The 19,377-nt window shown below is 56.8% G+C and overlaps 1 protein-coding gene and 1 long non-coding RNA gene across 2 annotated transcripts in view; one reads left to right on the plus strand and one right to left on the minus strand.

Moving 5' to 3' along the window:
- The window catches only part of LOC116738404, a 28,493-nt gene extending 12,658 nt beyond the window's left edge, over nucleotides 1–15,835 (minus strand). Inside the window, exons 1-2 of the long non-coding RNA XR_004344298.1 lie at nucleotides 15,825–15,835; nucleotides 6,301–6,310 (exon numbers count right to left, since the gene is read on the minus strand). This is a non-coding gene — a long non-coding RNA (uncharacterized LOC116738404). The remainder of the gene's footprint in view (nucleotides 1–6,300; nucleotides 6,311–15,824) is intronic.
- LOC115528667 (myelin basic protein) overlaps nucleotides 1–19,377 on the plus strand; it is a 116,467-nt gene that overhangs the window by 72,268 nt on the left and 24,822 nt on the right. The window contains 2 exon segments of the mRNA XM_030336957.1: nucleotides 10,788–11,224; nucleotides 17,713–17,790. Of these exon segments, the coding sequence (XP_030192817.1) occupies nucleotides 10,788–11,224; nucleotides 17,713–17,790 (515 nt within the window).

A 19,377-nucleotide genomic window follows, 5' to 3' on the forward strand; every position in this document is an offset into this window, starting at 1 on the left:
GGTGGATGGATGGGGGGTGGGGGGGGGGGGGGGTGGGGGATGGGTGGGTGGGTGGGTGGATGGATGGGTGGATGGATGGTGGATGGGTGGGTGGGTGGATGGATGGGTGGATGGATGTGTTGATGGATGGATGGGTGGATGGATGGGTGGGTGGATGGATGGGTGGATGGATGGGTAGATGGATGGTGGATGGGTGGCGGGTGGACGGTGAATGGATGGATGGATGGATGGTTGGGTGGGTGGATGGGTGGGTAGATGGATGGATGGGTGGATGGGTGGGTGGGTGGATGGATGGATGGATGGATGGTGGATGGGTGGGTGGATGGATGGGTGGAGGGATGGTGGATGGGTGGGTGGATGGAGGGGTGGATGGATGGGTGGATGGATGGATGGATGGATGTGTGGATGGATGGTGGATGGGTGGGTGGATGGATGGGTGGATGGATGGGTAGATGGATGGTGGATGGGTGGCGGGTGGACGGGGGGAGGGGGGGGGGGGGGATGGGTGGGTAGATGGATGGATGGGTGGATGGGTGGGTGGGTGGATGGATGGATGGATGGGTGGATGGATGGGTGGATGGATGGGTGGATGGATGTGTGGATGGATGGTGGATGGGTGGGGGGATGGATGGGTGGATGGGTGGGTGGATGGGTGGGTGGATGGATGGGTGGATGGATGGTGGATGGATGGTGGATGGGGGGGGGGGGGGGGGTGGATGGATGGATGGATGGATGGATGGTTGGGTGGGTGGATGGGTGGGTAGATGGATGGATGGGTGGATGGGTGGATGGGTGGATGGATGGATGGATGGATGGATGGGTGGAGGGATGGGTGGAGGGATGGTGGATGGATGGTGGATGGATGTGGATGGATGGATGGATGGGTGGATGGATGGGTAGATGGATGGTGGATGGGTGGCGGGTGGATGGTGGATGGATGGATGGATGGATGGGTGGATGGGTGGGTAGATGGATGGATGGGGGAGGGGTGGGTGGGTGGCTGGAGGGCTGGATGGATGGGTGGATGGATGTGTGGATGGATGGTGGATGGGTGGATGGATTGTGGATGGGTGGTGAATGGGTGGTGGGTGGACGGTGGATGGTGGATGGATGGATGGATGGATAGTTGGTATGTGGAAACGTGTAGGCTCTTACTGCTGTATACAAGTATCCCCAGACTAGTGTTTCAAATATCACACCAGCCAACATAACAGAAGCCCTGACTGATGGGTACTCCGTCCTGCACAGGGCTAAGCACTTTATTACGTGCCCCTCACGTACTTGTCCCAGCAGTCCTGTGAGGGACCCCAGTAATTCGCTCATTCTGCAGCTGAGGAGCCAGGACGTGAACACATGGACTCACGTGCTCAAGGCCGCAGAGTCGGCGGGTAGAACCAAAGTCCACTGGATTTGACCTCAGCGACCTTTGGTCTCACAGTCCCAAGTCAGTTTAACTCTGCCATGTTTACCGAGCCCCACTGGGTACGACCAGACATGGAGACAGGAACACCTCTTTCAGCTTATTCACCCCCCGCTGGAGAGCAGCCCGTAGCTTCCCGGGATGCCACCTGCTTGCGGGCGATCTCGTCGCCTCTACGGGCCTGTTCATTGCTGGTACCCAGTTTCACTGAGAATCGACAGAGGCTGCTCAGGGCACAGAAACCCGTGTGGACATCGGGCTTTGAAAAAAAAAAAGTCCCGTATCTCTACACCAGCTGTGCCGGGGAAGCCGGCACCACGTTGTACGATGAGGAAACTCGGGCCCCACGAGGTGCAGGACTCGCAGTGGAGCCCCGGCCCGACCCTCGCGGGCCGTTTGCTCTGCACTCGGGCTGCCTCTCCCGCGACCCCGTCCCTGCTGTGGGAGGGCTCCAGGGGTGAGCTATTTAGAGCACATAAAAACTATATGTTCTGGGCGTACAAAGGAGGCATTTGTGCGCGATGGGTGGGTTGATAAGATTCGTTTGTGGAAAAGTTTTAAAGACGTCTCTGCCAGTAGCCTGGCGGGCGGCCGCATGCCTCTCATAGAGCAGAATTTCTGCCCACAGCACAATCCACGGGCCACAACCATGGGCCTTTTTGTTTCCATCGCCCTCCCTGGTGACCCCGAGCACGGGGAGCCAAGGACAGAAGTATTCCACAAACAAGGAGGGTCCTCTCAGCCCTGGCTACACTGGCACATTCCACGGCCCCACCCGCCCAAGGGCCCGAGGGCTCCTCTGTGGAGAGGGGCTGGGCCGCTGGGACGGGGACACACAGGCACTCACAACTGTGAGTGTTTAAAGGAACACCCCCTGTTCCTTAAAGCGGGTGGTCAGCCACGTTGTGGCAGCTTGAGGTCCTGTCCATGCCTGGCCTGTGGTGTGGCCTCAGAAGGCCGCCCTCGCAGGGAGGGGGTCCCTCCTGCCCTCGTCTCCGGGATGGGAGTTGGGGGCTTGGTCACGGGCACCGGTTCCCAGGCGCGGTCCGCACCACAGCGCCTGGGGGCCTCTGTCTGCCGCCAGTCCCTGGCCTTCCCGCTGGGGCTCTTGGTTTGAGTTTAACCAGAGCCCGGCCGGAGCACAGGCTTGGTGGCCAGTGCGGTTCCTCTGGCCCTCCCCGCGTATGGGCGGGGGCTGGTCCACACGCAGACCGGACAGGATGCTTCTCTTGGGGCCTCCCGCGTCGGGGAAACACCTGCTGTGCCCCGTGTTAACGTCGCTTAGGAAGAGGGCACTTCCGGGCTGGAGGTGGAGGAGGGCACATGCCCCTGCCTCCAGAGCCCCACCCCCCATCTCAGCCTCTCAGGCCTTAGGCGAGGAAGCAGGGGCTCCCAGCGACTCCGTTCACGGGAAGGCTGCCTGGCCCCGCTTGGAGGCGGGTAGGGGTGAGGTGGGGCAGCCGGGCCCGTACCTGTTATTCCAGCATCTGCTTCCGAGCACCCGCCCGAAACACTGCGTGCCCTTGACACACGCGCGGGTTTTATTTCTGCACTTGGCTGTAGAGGGTCTGAGGAGCTCTACGTTCGCCTCTCGGCTGTCAGAGTGCTCTTAGCTTCATGGGTCCTCGTTAGGGCTCCAAGGAGAGTCTGCCATCTGGACTCTCGCCGTGGGACCGGCTGGTGGTGGGACACCGCAGGGAAGTCCCGCACCTCCGGGCCAGAGTGGCGAGGCAAAGAAAAAAAAAAAATTTAAACAAGCAACAGCAACCAAAACACCACCCTTACGGAAAGCAACCTGGAGATTTTGTTCCGGTAATGACTGATTTCATACTTTGAGTGAAAATGCGACTGTAGCCCAGCCTCAGGTCGAAGCAAAGGGAACGGTGTCTGCCTCCTGGTTCTTTCCTGGAATCTGCCCTTGGGGGAATTGGAGCCCAGGAGCTGGCGTTCTGAGCGGTTATCGATGGGCTGGCTGGGAGAGGATGGGCGCCGGAGGCCAGAGGGGCCGGACGGGCAGGGCTCAGTCGGCGGGCGGACAGGAGTGCTCCCGGAGGCCGTGGGCTCATCTGCAAAGCTGCCTTCCCTAAAAGTCCCCGAACAGAGAGATCCACACCGCCTGCCCCCAACAGAAGCGACAGAGGATCAGAATTTAACAAGACCCGTGGAGGAGAGTTAATGGTGTCGCTTCAGTTCAAGCCCTGTGTTTCCAGACGGTTTTCCCCAGGCCGTACGATGCAGGGCCACCTTCTATTGGTCGGGCTCTTCTGCAAAGGCGTGAAGTATTAGGTAGCTTTCCTGAGCCCCTTACAGCGCTCTCTGCATCTCAAGACCTTTTAGCCAGAGAAGTCCCTTGTGTGACTTCAGCTCACCCGCTCTGAAGGACGTTGAACTTGGCGTGTGAATTTGGGTGGGCATGCCCTGCTTGCCTATGGCAACTCATCCCAGGAAGAGAGGGACCCGAAATCAGGTCGGTTGTGGCTCTCTAGATTGCACAGTGGCCTTAATAGTCTCAGGAATCTCTAACGTACCCGATGAGGAAAAGCTCTAGGGAAGAAAGTACAAGTTAAAAAAGCGTGAGTTTAAAAACAAGAAACCAAAGACCCAGTAATTGAAGATTTCCTTCATTGTGTGGATTCCATAATGATGGGCTTTAATCTGTCATGCTGCTGCTTTGAGCTAGGAACGAAGGACTAGCCTGGACAATTACCAGAAACAGGACACATTGGTGCATTTGGATATATGGACCTATGTGGGGATAATACTTCCCAAAGCGACCATGAGCTAGAAAACCAGATTGCAAATCACTTAGGAGAAAACCATCCAGTGTACCAGGACAAGGGTGCATACAGCGCCTCTGAATTCTGCCATTGTGTATTTAGATGAAAGTCACCAAGTGTCCCCATCGCTGTGCGGATGCACTCTCTGGCCCCGGAAGGTGACTGAGCCCATTGAGAACCTCCTCCGTGCAGGGTCCCTGCCTTGTCGCAGGTGCTGCAAGGTTGTCCGTGGGGCACAATAAAGGACAGGACAGCAGGGTGATGCCGACTGCTGTCTGGGCGTTTGGGAACGTGCGTTTCTAGCTGCTTGTCTTTTCTTTACGAATCTCACCATTTCGGTAGTTGTCCGTACTGCAGGCCCCATGGAAGCCGCGGAGGAAGAGATTCCGCGAGGCCTCCCATGGGGTCTCTGAGACCCCGTCCGGGTCCGGTCTGTGTCTGGGGCCCCCACAAGGAGGGGGTGCGGATAGGAAGCTGGGAACCTGTGTTTTTCAGCCAGGAAAAATCCTAGTTCCTTGGGTGAAAAAACCCTGTGATGGAGGACAGACTCATCAAATCAGTTTCAGCTGTGGCTTTGTGGTTGTTTGCTCACTTATGGGAACTTCAAACACCTCAAACAAGCCTGGCCTGTACTCTGTGCTATAGACCTGACCAGATCTCCCCCCAGGACAGGTGCGTTTCTTTTTTTTTTAAGTTTATTTATTTATTTTGAGAGAGACAGAGACAGCGTGAGCAGGGAGGGCAGAGAGAGAGAGAGAGAGAGAGAGACCCAAGCAGGCTCCTCACTGCCACTGCAGAGCCTGATGTGGAACTCGCACTCACAAACTTTGAGATCATGACCTGAGCCAAAACCAAGAGTTGGTCACTTAACCAGCTGAGCCACCTGGGTGCCCAGGACAGGTGCTTTTAAAACCAAGGTAAGAAGATGCGTGAAATCAGTTCAGTCTGATCCCTCAAAATGAATGCACAAATTTTATTTTCTGCCCAAACAGTTGATGGATGTCGTGTAGAAAAATTACGGAGGGATGGCTCACTCACAAAAGCCCTCTGTGGGGAAAATTGTAGCGGTTGCCCCACGTGGAGGCCGTGCAACTTGTGGGGTTTGGACGTTTGCAGCGAGCGGGGGGTGGGGGGTTGGATCTGAATTTCAGGTCTGGTGCAGACCCCGGGCTTCCTAATGCTTTCCCAGCCTTGACCTCTCCAGGAGGCCGCTCACCGGGCTGGGCTCAAGGCCTCCTCCGCCTGGGGGGGAGATAGGAGTGTGCATATGTAAACTAAGCCAACAGCGGTGGTTTGGGTGGGTATGAGCGTATAGGGCACGTTTTTAAGTTCAATGTTGGCCAAACCTCTCATCACCTCGGCCCCACAGACTCAGCACGCAGGGGGGTGCACCTTCTCAAGCCAACCCAAAGGGGCGAAAAGCGCCGAGCCCCAGCCCAACGACGGCGGGAAAGGGCCCGACACACAGCGGGGCCTAGGATGCTCAGCGTCTCCAAGACTAAGCTCTCCTCCAGAGACTGTGGTCTGTGAGTGGAAGCAGGGGGTGGAGGGGCGGGTGTGGGGGAGGGGACGTGCCATCGTCACACGGTGAGCCGAGGGTGTCCTCAGAATGACCGACTGGGCACTTCGCCCGACCTGTTAAAAAAGCAGAATCGGGTGCCATCCCGTGCGTCCTGACTTATGGGGTCTGGGGTGTGCCTGGACGTCTGTATTTTTTCCCATGTGTGTGCACACGCGGGCAGTTCTGATGGACTTATTCATGAGCTGTGATTCCCACGGGTGCGGCGGAGTGGAACAGACGAGGTATGTTCCACGTTAAATGCAGTGATACTTAAATACAGGACAATATGCGCTTCGTCCTCCGTTTTATCCGAGCCCATCCTAGGAATATCGGGCGCGTGTCCTGCTCTGGTTCGGGGGGAGCAGGGGACGTGCAGGGAGGCACCTCCGCGTATGCCTGCACAGCTCCCGGAGCCCAGGGTGCACTGAAGCCCGCGGGGTGCCTCCGACAGGTCTCCGGTTTGCAGGTGGGAGCGGGCGGCTTTCTGTGAGGTCCCTCTGCCGCCCCTATGCCTGTCCCCTCTCCATTCAGCAGCTGGTGACCCACACGTGGCTTAGCGGTCAAGTGTGTGCAGTTAAATTCTCCCCCGTAGAGGCAAGAGCCCAGCTGCAGGTAAGGCCCGTCGGGGCGTCGGGGCCGGAAGAGACCCCGAGCGAGGCCCGGAGCCGTGGTGTTCCGATCGTAGACCCCGGAATTAACACCGCGTCCTCCAGTGAGTCCTACTTAGCCTCCCTGCGTGTCTGTTTCCCCATGTGAGTAAAAGCGCTTCTAGAACTACCTGCTTGTTAGGGTTGTTGATAACGCGTAGACGACACCCAGCGCGGTCAGCCAAGGCCTCCCGTCCGGGCTCTCTGGGGACAGCCGCACGTACGGGAGCGGCCGCCCTGGTGAAAACTCAGCTCGCCAAACCCTAGCGCGTGCTGCTGAAAGGGGCCTGAAGGTATCTGAGGCAAGAACGTAGCCACATCGTCCCACGTCATCACCACAGACCGCCCAGTTCAGCGACCTGCCCGAAGCCATCGTCCGGTCGGAGAGGTTGAGGCTGGTGTGCAGGGTCCTTCTCCGCTGCGCCCCGCAGCCCTCGGGCCCTCGCTGGCCCTGACTCCGGATACTGCTGTCTATGGCATGTGGCGACGGCGGTTTCTCTGTTGTCCTCGGGCTCAGCTGCGGTCCGGCGGTCCCAGAGCTCGTCAGGTGCGTCCCACTCAGTGAACCATGGACGTCTCGAGCAATCAGGCCTGACGCACAAACCTTGGATTTGGACCTTGTGAAAGAACAGAGCCGGGAGACTGAATGCCTCGTGCTGGTACCTCAGAGCCACGCTGACGGGTTGCATTCAGACTGTTACAAACCCTTTGCGCAGCCGGAAAGGGTCAGATGACACAACCGAAATTCGTTTCCGAGCCAGAGCTTAGACCCTGCTGCTGCAGGCCCTTCAGGACCGAAGGGAAATCTTCACTTAAGAATAAGCATGTAAGAAACCAGTTTTAACAGCAGCGATGCCAATGGCGAAGTTCTTCTAGCAAAGAAGAGGCGGGGATTTGACTTCTTTCCTCTGGGAGGAACGGCGCCAGCTACATCGGCATGGTGCCAGCCACGCACCGCATGGATGCGTAGAGATCAAACAACACGGGGGGACACAGTGTGGGCACGGTGGAGGGCAAACGGAAGAGCAGGCGGGCGAGTCTGTCCTTGGTGCACGTGACATCGGGGGGCGAGTAAGGTAATGTACCTGTGAAACCTTGTACGGTCCTTCCAGCGCCCTGGGTACAGTGTGGGATCCCACCAGAGAAGCCCACGGCCTCGGGACCAGCGGTGATGGTGAAGCAAAACCCCAGCAGGAAGTGGCAGAAAAAAAAAGGAGAAGAAGAAAAAGGAAAGAAGAAGATGGTTGCAGTCAGTCAAATAAGAAATCACCCAGGGGGGCCGGATTGGGGACACCCCACCTGGGAAGGAGTCAGACACACGGGGATCAGCGGGACCACTGGGACCTTCAGCTGGAGACTTGCTGTGGTTAGGACGTCTGAGTTTCTTCCAACAATAAACACCGCCTCCCCCAAAATCACCCTCCGGTTCGGTGGGTGTCTCTGTTCCAGAAACCACTCTCGAGTGAGTGACGTCTCTGTTTCTCAGAGATGTTCCAGGAAGCCATTCTGTGATTTTAACGGCATTACTTTCAAAAGTCCAATACGTCTCCCCTCCGAAGCTTTCTGGGGGCCATCCTAGCATTTAGATGAGGTGGGCTTTAAAAAAAAAAAAAAAAAGTTTTATTGCGAATCCGTGTAGAATTTGAACAACAATAGAGCATTGTAAGTGCGTGTTCTGGTAGAATCAGGTCCGTGGCTCACAAATTGTGCCCTAAATTGCTATGCTCCACGCTTCGAGTCTCAATAAAAAGACTACATTGGGCTGTAATTCGATGAAAGCTGATATTAATTGACAAATTAAAACTGCATCTGTCCCTACCCAAAATGCTGCACATCACAGATTTCAGTGTCCCCGTGCCCCTTGTGTGCTCAGAGAAGCCACTTTCAGGACAGGAACGCCTTCTCTGTGCCCTCACAAACAGCCGTATTCAGGGACACAAGGCCCAACTGTTACACAAATATTAGTATTCAGATGCGCTTGTGTTTTGTTAATGTGTTTAATTATGTACAATATAGCTTTTGTTTCTCTCCCGCATTTGCATTAATTTATATTAGGCACAGAATATAAGGCACAGCTCGAAAATCAGACTCTATTTCTGGGGCAACCTATAAATTAGCATCCCATCCCCGCGAAAATCTACAGCTTTGTGCGGCCCTAGGATTCTGTACGTTGCTTTTTCACGTTGCTACTGTGCCGCGAGCCATTTAGTACATTTAGTACATACGTTGTAAAAATACTTGCGTTGCTACCTAGCTGAATTTCATCAGGGGTCCCGAAGGACGTGCCATACTCTAAGGGACGAGTTTCTGAGGCATCGGGCACAGCTGACCCTGCGTGCTGTCTCCTAGGAGCCTGGATAAGGTCACAGGGATCCCGGGTTCCGGGCTCTGCCTTGTACTTTGTCACTGGCAAACACTGAGCACGGACGTGGGGAGTGAGGTACTCTACTTCGGAAGTACAGGTCAAGAAACTGTGTGATGAGCGTCATTCACGGGACCGTCTCCTGACAGCCAGGATTTTGTTGAAAGAGAGTGGAAATCGGTGCGCCTTCTGTTCCTGATGTGTTTGTGAAAGTATGTGTCGTGTAGATGCACAACATCCTCAAATACTCTCTCCATCTCTCCCGTGGGCCGGCATCCCCCCCACCACCTGTGCACCTGCAGACCCAGCCCCTTCTTCCTGCCGCCCTGCGCACTGGGTGCCCTCCCCCCGCCGGGGCACCCCCACCCCCGGGCTCTCACACCATCCCATCCTCGAGGGGCCTCCCTGAAGCCCCTGCTCCTGCCCTGTGGTCTCCGTATCAGCAGCTGACGCGAAATTGTACGTTATGTTGGTGTCCTGTGCCGAAGGTCAAACCACACGCGCTGGGTGTGTTTCAAACAACGGGAATTTCCATTGCTCACGTTCGGAGGCTGGAGATCCGAAACTCAGCGTGTCCACGGGGCTGTGCCGTGGCTGCCGGCTTAGGGGAGGGTGGGCGCCAGGTCTCTGACCGGCCGGTGCTCCCGCCATCACTCCGTCCCCGCCCCATCTTCATGTGGCCTCTTCTTCCCGTGTGGGCAGTGTCTGAATCCAGAGCCCCCTCTTCCTGCAAGGACAACAGCCATTGGCTAAGCCCACCCTCCTCCAGTAGGGCCTCATCTTACGTAGGCGTCTACGAACAGCCCGATTCTGAAAAAGCTCGCATTCACAGCTACTGGGGTTTAGGGTGGGGGCCCGCCGTTTTGGGGGGACACTTCAGTTCATGACACTCATTCTCATCGCGTTTCCTGAGCCAAGGACCAGATGTTCATCACTGCAAACCAGGCGCCTAGCACAGTGCACCCCGCTTACTAGGTCCTCAGCAAATAATGGCTGGGTGGCTGGGTGGGTAGATGGGGGGTGGCTGGGCGGGTGGCTGGGGCGCTGGTGGTGGGCGGGAGGGAGGGTGAGTGCCCGGACGGGTGGTGGGGAGCTGGGTGGGGAGCTGGGTGGATGGTCTGCGGGCGGATTGGCGGGTGGATAGAGAGGTAGGTGGCCAGACGGACGATGGATGCTGCCGTTGGGTAAATGACAGTGAGCAGAGTAGTGGGTGGTTGAAGGACGGAGAGTATGCTAAGGAAGCGTGAGGAAACCCACATTCTCTATAGATAAGCAGCAAAAGGTGGAGGGGGCTGGAGCGGACGTGCACGTAAACCTAACCTACCCCTTGAGAGGAAAGTGGATGCGTTGCCATTCTGGGAGGAAACGCTGTGCTCGTGTGTGCGCACAAAGCTGTGAGACGGTGGGATCCCACTTGAAATCCACCATTCCCACTTCGAACTGTACAGTCGTGGCCACTTGCAGAAGAGAAGCCCAATGAAAATGTCCTGAGTAAGCAGTTCTCTAGCGCAACAGGCCTCTTGTGGCATCTCAAACTGAAGAATTCTAAATGCCCCATTTCTTTAAGGCATGAGTTGCAAAAAGATGTGGGAAGTTCCATGTTTATCAAGAACGCTAAGAATACCTTTGGTCAAATAAATGCTCCCGGACACGCTTAGCTTATGCACCAGTGGAATTTTCGAGATTCAACGTCCCACTAAGGTGCCTGCGGTGCTGGCCTCTCCAAACGCGGCAAGGCGGCGCCCAAGGGGGATTGGCCACGTCGGCAGGAAGCGGGGGTGCTCTTTATGTGGGGTGCCAAATCTTGAGCAGTGAGGCAAGTCCCGGGGCCCGAGAGCGGCAGGTAGGGTGCTCGCTCGGTCCAGGTCGGGTCCTGCCCGAGCGACGTGGGGTTGCCATGCAGCTCGATGGCCCCTCGCGCGTCCTGTGGATTCGGTAGGACACTAGCCCTGGAAGAAAGCGTCATTGTCCCCCGCTCCGCTTTGCACGGCCCGTATTCATATCTCACTGTTGTTTGCAGGGGAGGCAGATGTGGAGCAGAACAATGGGGCCCCCTCTCAGGACACGGCGGTGACAGACTCCAAGCGCACAGCGGACCCAAAGAATGCCTGGCAGGACGCCAACCCAGCTGACCCAGGGGGCCGCCCCCACTTGATCCGCCTCTTTTCCCGAGATGCCCCCGGGAGGGAGGACAACACCTTCAAAGACCGGCCCTCGGAGTCAGACGAGCTCCAGACCATCCAAGAGGACAGCACAGCCACTCCCGAGGGCCTCGATGTGATGGCGTCACAGAAAAGACCCTCCCAGCGGCACGGCTCCAAGTACCTGGCATCCGCCAGTGCCATGGATCACGCCAGGCACGGCTTCCTCCCGAGGCACAGAGACACGGGCATCCTTGACTCCCTGGGGCGCTTCTTTGGCGGTGACAGGGGTGTGCCCAAGCGGGGCTCAGGCAAGGTGAGCTCTGAGGAGTAGCAGGGGTGCACAGAACGTGTGTCCGCTGTAGTTGACAAGGAGAAGGAAGGAGAGTGCGCAGGTGAGCTAAGCCGTAGGGGAGATGCTGGTGCGGCCCCTCCGCTTTCCACCTGCCGTCCTTGCTGGACGTGCCCCCCGGCCGCGGGAGGGGCCCGGGGGGCCGCCTGCCGTGTTGGCACACAGCTCAGCCTCTTTCCCCTCCTCCCAAGGGATGCCATCGGGATGTGGCCCAGGGCTGCAAGAACGTTCCCAATCGGGCATCTCTAGGGTGCCTGGCGTGGGCACTGCGGGACGGGCACCGCGTTCTCGGCTCTTTGGTGGCTCATGCTTGGGGGCTTCGTGGCTGCTTTGCCTCCTGCGCCCCGCTTTCAGGTTCGACATTGGTCGTGCTTGTTTCTCTTGGAGTCCGCACTGCTAGCTTCGCGTTGTCTTGCAACAATAATGCGATTGAGGACTTTCGCACAAAGCCGAGATTTAAATTTGCCTTGAGCAGATTTTGTCTTTTGTCTGAGTTATTTTGGGGGCGGGGGGGGGGGCGGGAGGGTTGAGTGTGCCTGTGAATCACAACTGTATATTCTGTTATTCCACTAGCCTGAATCTAGAATCTGTGAAGTTTCACTATTTAAATGTTCTGTAGATGAGAATTGTATCACGAGACAAAAGGCCCCCATTATACTCCCGTGTCCAGCGGTGGCTTCTGGACTGGATTGTCACTGGGTCACCCGTGCTCATGTTTCATCCAAGAGCCAAATCCCAAGTGGCTTTCCCATAGCAGACACTAGCACATCACATGCCTTTTTGGGGTGGCGCATAGCTGAGCATTTCGGAAGGAGAGGGTGTTTTCAAGGACGCCCGGTTGACTGGCCGGGCGCACAGGACTCACACGCCGTAGGTCTGCTCTGGCTGTGTATTGTTCTTATTCTGAACTCGGTCTTGGGAACGTCAAGAGGCTTTTGGGTGAGGTGTGGAGCAGGGACCCCGACCTGCGGTTTTCTAAAGAAGCTTCTAAAAGTTGCTCTCATCTCTAACTACAATTCTTAAAACGCCTGATGATCGTGAAACGGTCGCGGCGCGAAACCACGCGGTCGGTTTCGCTGCACACGCGGGGGCCCCGGGCGCTGCTAATGTCTCTGGTACCTGCCCCGAGGCGAGGCCGGCTCATGTGGCTCTTGTCATGCCTTCTTGGGACTAACACTTGGTACATCCTACGTGCTAACGGAGTCCGTCTTCTGCTTGGTTCTTTGAGTGTCTGTGTTTGGAGACGCGCGCTCTTACTCTGGGGCAGTCTCGCGTCACCCTAAAGTGTCGGTCCTCTGATCTGTTTCGAATGCTGTCAGTCCGAGGTGCTTTCTCGAGCACAGCTGTCCGACCACGCCAGGTTCTGCTGCCCAATGAAGCCTTGCTATGATGCTAAGCACCCCGTATGCATGCAGCCACTCTGGAACCATAAGCTTCTCTGCTGAACTCAAGGAACAGGAAAAACTGTATTTGAAGTGTTGCAGAAAAGATTAAATGGCTATATAGCATATATTATAAAACAAACTTCATTTCAGTGCTTGTGGCTTCAATGAAAATAAATTGTGAATGCATTTATATCAACCATTGTGACTCTATTTCCGAATGATGTATATGTGTGTGTGTGTGTGTGTGCGCACGCATACACGTCTTTCTTCCTTTATGTAGGATCACAACCTTTATTGCTTAAGGCTCTCCTCCTCTTTAATACTTTCAAAGAAAAGATTCAGCTCAGAAGTAGGCCTCAGCTTTGCAAAATAGGGTTGCTAGATTATCAAGGACCCAGAGAAATGACAATATTTCCACAGGATTTTAAAAACAAAAAACAATGTTTAAAAATAATGTGTTAGAGTTTCTGAAGTGTCAGCCCTGTTCACTGCCTGAATGTTGATAAAGAAGGTTTAAAAATGAACACCCTTGCCTTTTGATGCCGGAGAAAAAGTTGGGAGTTTGGGTGTGTATACTCACACGAGTGCTTACCAGACACACCGGCCGGAAAAGCAGTGTGTTTTCAACACCCCTGTTTTATTGCGGCCTCTGTTTGCTTTTAAACACTGCAGATGTGCGCTTAATACACTCTCCACCCAGGCACACCCCCCACGATGGCCCTAGGATTCTGGGGTCCTTACTGGCCTGGGCTGCCGAGGGGTTCTTTTGGGTTTGTTTTTGTTCTTGCTTTGCTCTGTGTATAAATCAGGAGAACCCTCATTTTATTGAGAGGTCTTCGGGTTGAAGCTTGAGAAAAGAAGAGAATTCAAAGGCCCAATTATCATCCATAAAAGCCCATTTCAGGTTTCCACCGTCTGTCGCTGCCGGGGTTGTTGGGTAAAGTACAGGGGATGCTAAGGGCCCCCAGGCCTGAGCGGCGGCCTGCCCCCACCGTGTGGGTTTGGGGGGAAGTAGTTACTCAATTACTCTGTCCGGAGTAGGTTTTTCATGGGACAGTCATGCAAGACTGAATGCACGGCCCCTGGGAAGGAGGCTGTTGGCCCCTGGCCCTTCCAGTGCCCCCCCCCCCGCTGAGGCCACGTGGGACTCCTGCCCCCCCACCCCCCCGATCCTCGGAATGCACCGACAACACCCACCCACCCCGGATGGCCGGGGCGTTGACATTCAGGGAAAGTGCATTATAAATTCCTTGAGGAGGCATATTCTTTTGAGAGCCACAAATGAAAAGTGTATTCATGGGGAACACGTTCCTTTGTTGCAGGAGGAAGAAGGACCCGTGTTGTTGCCTTTAAAGGACAGGTTTTCCAACGCCCTGGGACGTGGGGTCCCGGGAAGGAACGGACAGGCATTTAGGACAAAGTTTAAGATGCATGTGTCTTTGTGAGAAGGGCAGCTCTCAGAGCTGTCCCTCCCCACCCGCCGCCGTCCCCATCCCGTCAGACATCACGTGCCCACACGGGGGCTGCGGCCACTCGGGCCCTGACCGTTAGCTTTGGAAACTGTCCTTGTTCCTTTTCATCTCGAAGAGGTGAGGTCTGATGAAAATCTAAGCTGGACACGGTGACGTAAACACCTGGACGGTTTCCCAAGTAAGAATGCAGCCAGAACATGCCCATCGCGGATTTCTCCATACCGCTGTATTTTAAGAGTTTTTGAAAGTCGGTCCTGCACTGATGATCTTGCCTTTCTGCATGCACGGTCAAGGCTCCGTTTATAACCTGCTCTCCGTTGTTCAGCACTGAGGATGATGTGTATGCCTCTAGCTTTGGTTGTATGGGATGAAGACCGTTTGTCAGTTTACTGCTATGGCGTGTCATCGGTCTTGTAGATTAATCACCCGCGTCCTGTTTGCTGCCTTTTAACTTCATTTAACACATTTCAGTTCTGCCGTAGCTCAATTCCTCATTGTTCGCGTATATCCCACTTGTGTAGATACGTTCTGTACTCTCGTGGGAGTGTGGCGTTCAGAGGTGGCGGGAGGGACGTGGTAGGATATGTGTGTCGGGTCCTCCGGGCCGCGCGGCAACCTGCCCCCGAGGTCCACGGCCACTGGTGTCAGTGGGCGGGACCTGAGTTAGGACGGTGGGGGCTTTGCCGCGTCCTCTGTACGAGCCACACGTCTGTATGCTGTGCTGATGGGTTCGATGCTGACTGCCTTCTGGTGATGTATGCCCGTTTGATTTGCGATGAACTTTTGTTTTATAGACATTTTTTCCTTTTATGCATTCATTAACATTTTGACAGACCAACGGTGGTGTACTAATTGCTCGTGAATTTCCTAAGCTGCCTCCTTCGGGTTCCCTCCCTCCCTCACTACATGCATCACTGGTGTGGTTGTGGTCCCCTGATGGGACAGCCAACAGGTGAGTGTGTGAGCACCTGCCACCTGTGCACACCCAGGTCTCTTTCTTTGCTCGTGTGCTTTTGCACAGACATTCGTTACTCTTTTCTCTCCACGTGACAGACAGCTAAGCGTCCCAGTCTTTCTGCCGTGACTGCTCTCATTCTGCTCGACATGTGCAGCGCGTGTCTGGGAGTGCCGTCCCACGCGGGTTGGCAGACGTAGGCACTGAGCACACTCCGGTCCCCTTTGTGTGTGTGGGACACAGTCCCCAGGCAGCACTTCCTGAGCGACTGTGTGCCCCGCTGAGGGTACGTCCGAGGGGGTCCCAGGAACCCAGGCAGTCTGGCGTTGGGGGGCGTCGGCGAGTGTGAAGGTCATGCGTAAGGTTGGGTCGTGGATGAACTAGGCACAAGAGCAAGAATGCGATTAATTTGGACGCACTGACCTCTCCAACGCCTCTGCCGGGAGATGCTCACCTCCTTCGACGTTCATTTCCATACAGGGCATCTATTGATTTTCCTTTTGGTAAAACATCAGCCGTTTGGTGGCAGGAATTTCTGGCCGGCTGATGGAGATCTTGACTTGACATCTCAGGGAGCGTACCCCACTCTCCGGAGCTCCCGGGAGCGTCTAGGGCGTTTAACCACCGGAGAATCTCTGGTCAAACTCTGGCTCACCATAGTAAGCGTTTCTCCACACATCTACACCACACCCTTAGGTGCTCTGGAGCCTTCCTCTGCTTCCTAAGAAAGTCTGATGGGCAGGGAGAGTCACAGGAACGAGGGCTCCTCTCGGGGGCCCTTCTTGCCGTCGTCCGCAGGCCTGTGGGCTTCACCCCTGCCCACACCTGTGCAGAAGAAGCAGGCCGAGCACCGCCTGCAGAGGGGGGAGGAAGCCGCGTTCCCCTCCTGCAGGTGTGGAGTGGGGGGGGCATGTCTCCTGCAAGCCAGGGCAGGTCCCGCCCCCCAGCCTCCCCGCCCTGAGCTGCGTGGCCAGCAGCCCACGGAGGCAGCTGACACGGACCCCCCCGGCCACCTGACACAGCTCGAGGAGCTGAGCCCCGTCCTTAAGAAGGGACATTGTCCTAAACGGGGGAAACAAACTGGAGAATTCTTCTTTGCCTTTTGGCCAAGGGCGTAACAGACTTGCCTTTCTGCCACCCTCTGAGGCACGTCACGCCCTGCGGGGACAACCCGGCCTCATCAAGGCAGAAGCCACCCAGCGTACCCTCCCAGACGTACTTGAACCCAAATACTCAGTCGCTTCCTCTTAAGTGCTCAGGACCTGAACTAACTCACCAGGGCTTCTTACCGGAACAGAAAGATCCCCTCTCGCGGGGGAGGATCAGTTGTGGGACGTAGAGCTGAGCCCAGACTCGCCCCAGAGTTGCCTCTGGAAACCCCGTGTGCTCACTTTGCATAATACTTCTAGAGCGTCCTAACATTCTTGTGTATCATAACCACTGTTCATTTCCACACATAACCAGCTGGTAACCGTTTCTAAAACATTCATTTAATCTTAGCCAACCTGAGACATCTCTTGAAACCTATTACGTTGATTTGTCTCTTGACCACTGTAAGGCTCCTTCCCTCCCTCCCTGCCTCTCTCTCCCTCTCTCTGAAGCCTCTCTCTGTCAGTCTCTCTGTCTCTGTTCTCTATCAGCCTCTCTCTGTCTCTGTTTTCTCTATCAGCCTCTCTCTGTCTCTCTGTCTCTGTCTCTACCAGCTTCTCTGTCTCTCTGTCTCTACCAGCTTCTCTGTCTCTCTGTCTCTGTCTCTCTCTGTCTCTCTACCAGCCTCTCTCCTGTGTGTCTCCCTCTCTCCGTCTCTCACCCACGCACACACCATTCTGTGACGCGCAGACAAGAGGACCTCTCTGCAGGCCATTTACCTTGGTCCTGTAATACTTTCAACCACACCACTCAAAATCGCATGACCGCAGGTACTTCCCTGGAGCAAACAGAGCAGGGAAGAACGCGACACTAGAGGCAAAACGCCACTGAGGAAGATTACAGCGATCGCGCTCAGAGTCCAGGTTAACGCGCAGCTCACGTCCAGGAACGTTACGTTATATTAAGCTCCTCGGTCTCGGCGGCAGCAGGAGACGTGTCAGAGAGCGTGACCCCGCACCGTCGCCTGGCCTGACTTCGGCCACCGCATTCCTCGCGGAACTACTTCCCGGCGCCCTGTGTCCCCCGCGGAGCGGGCGTGGTCTCGACCGTACGTCCTGCACGGAAGCGGCAAGCTTCTCTACGGGGAAGAAGCCTCTACGGGCACCCGCCCCACGCAGACCGGGAAAGCCCGTTAGCGCATCACGCCGCCCGGAACGCGCTGCCTCCGTGCGAAACCTTACAGTGGCTGGGGCCCGCCACGACCAGCGCTAAGAAACCTTGCTCACGTGACTGGGCCGGAGCCCCAGCCTCGCCCCTGAATCTCTCCTCTCGCTCCTTTCTGTCCCTGCCGTCTCCTCCCGCCCCGCGCCCTTGGCGGCCGGCACCCATCATCCTACCACCGTCTCCCTCTGACCTCCATCCCCCACTAACCCTCCTCACCGCCGCGGGGGCTTGCCGAGCCCGGTCATGAGGGGACGTTTGCTGGAGGACTTGGGGGGCTTTGCCGCTGGTGCCTCGTGGACTCAACGGCCACTCTGTGTCCCCCGGCAGGTGCCCTGGCTCAAGCAGAGAAGGAGCCCTGTGCCCTCTCATGCCCGCAGCCAGCCCGGGCTGTGCAACATGTACCAGGTAAGACGCGCTGACCCTGCCAGGCCCTCCCCGTCCTCGGTCAGCACAGGCCACGTCCGGGCCACAGCAGGTCGTGAATGCTTGGGGAAGCCACTTTTGCCAAAGCGAGTGGGGCAGCCCCTGAGGGAAGCAGGCAAAGAAAGGCGTGGTGGCAGAAACCCTTCCAGGGTCCTTTGAGTCCGCAAGTGGGGTCCCGCGCAGGTGCCCGGGGCAGGGCCGGCCGCGGGCCGTGGCAGCGGACAAGCCCACAAGGCCACGGGGGCCTCGGCGCGCCAGGGCCGACCCGCCCTTGGAAACCAGTGCCTAACACGCGTGGAGCCTCGCTAGTTGGGTTGTCACGTGACGCGTGCCCTTGGGAAGTTCGGGTGGCGGGTCGCTGTCCCCGCCCGGGCTTGGCTGAGCCTGTGCTGGGATGAAGGACAAGCCACCGCCTGTCCTCTACTGCTTGCAGCGCCTAGAGCCCCCAGGCGCGTCTGGCTGGCAGGGGGGCAACGGGAAAGAGGAGGCCCTAAGTCGGGGGGAGTAACACTGCTCCTCGCTCGTGGGGGCGGCCCACACACAAGCTGGCGGCCACAGGCCTCCAGCGGGCGCCAGACCCGGATGTCTGAGTTTTTCACCTGGGAGAATGCAGAAGGTGGGGAAGCGAGGCCCGGAGACGACGGACAGGACGGTGAGCCCGCTGTCCCCACGTGCGTGTGGAGAGTCCCCACCCGCGAGCGTCCACGCGGCGGCCGGCATCTCAGCTCCTGCTCTACTCGCTTTGGAAAGGCCTCTCTCAGAGGCTCCTCGGTCAAAGCAAACACCCTACCCGGGAGGTGCGTGGTCCCAGACACCCGGCAAAGCCACCGGAGTGCCAAAGCCACGGCAGCGTGTGTGACGGGACAGCAGTGAGCCCCACGGCGGAGTTAGAAGCCCCAGGCGGGGCTGCCTTGCTCCCTTCACCCTGCCGCCACCCGGCACCCCCCTGCCTCGTTCTCCCCTCCGCTGAGGAGACAGTTGCCATCGGAAGCAGACGGATCCACGGAGAGGCTGAGACTTCGCCGGAACCGCCCAGATGCAAAGTCGAGGAACACAGGGCTGTGCTCGTGAGGTCATGTCAAGACACTTTGAACGGAATGTTGATTTTCCTCTTTTAAGAACTGCTTGGCAGAGAAAAAACAACACCCCTCTCCTCCACGTCCTCACCCCAGACTGACTTTTGTGCATCCGTCAAAAAAACCTGACCTGAAAGAAAGAAACGTTCTGCCCAACAGCATCTTTGCGGGACCACGCGGACACGTCGTAAGGCACACAGGACGCGCTGCAGGCTCCTGGAAATGGGTCCTCCTCTGCCTTTATCCTTTGTTCGGTCACGGAGACCCCGTTCCGGTCCAAGTAGGATTGGGATTGGCTTTGGAGGACGTACACGAGAAGGCTGTTAAAACACGGAAATTACCGGCCGACTGTGTACGTATTCACACGCCTGTTAAGTGACGGGAATTCCAAGACAAGAGCCTGAGCCAAAACCAAGGGCAAATTCGCCGCACGGACCCAGCCCGTGGGCTCGACAAAGTCCTCGCTGACCCCGAAGGCCCCTCACGGGCTGAG

This window comes from Lynx canadensis, chromosome D3, assembly GCF_007474595.2.
Source record: "Lynx canadensis isolate LIC74 chromosome D3, mLynCan4.pri.v2, whole genome shotgun sequence".
NCBI classification, from domain to species: Eukaryota; Metazoa; Chordata; class Mammalia; order Carnivora; family Felidae; genus Lynx; species Lynx canadensis.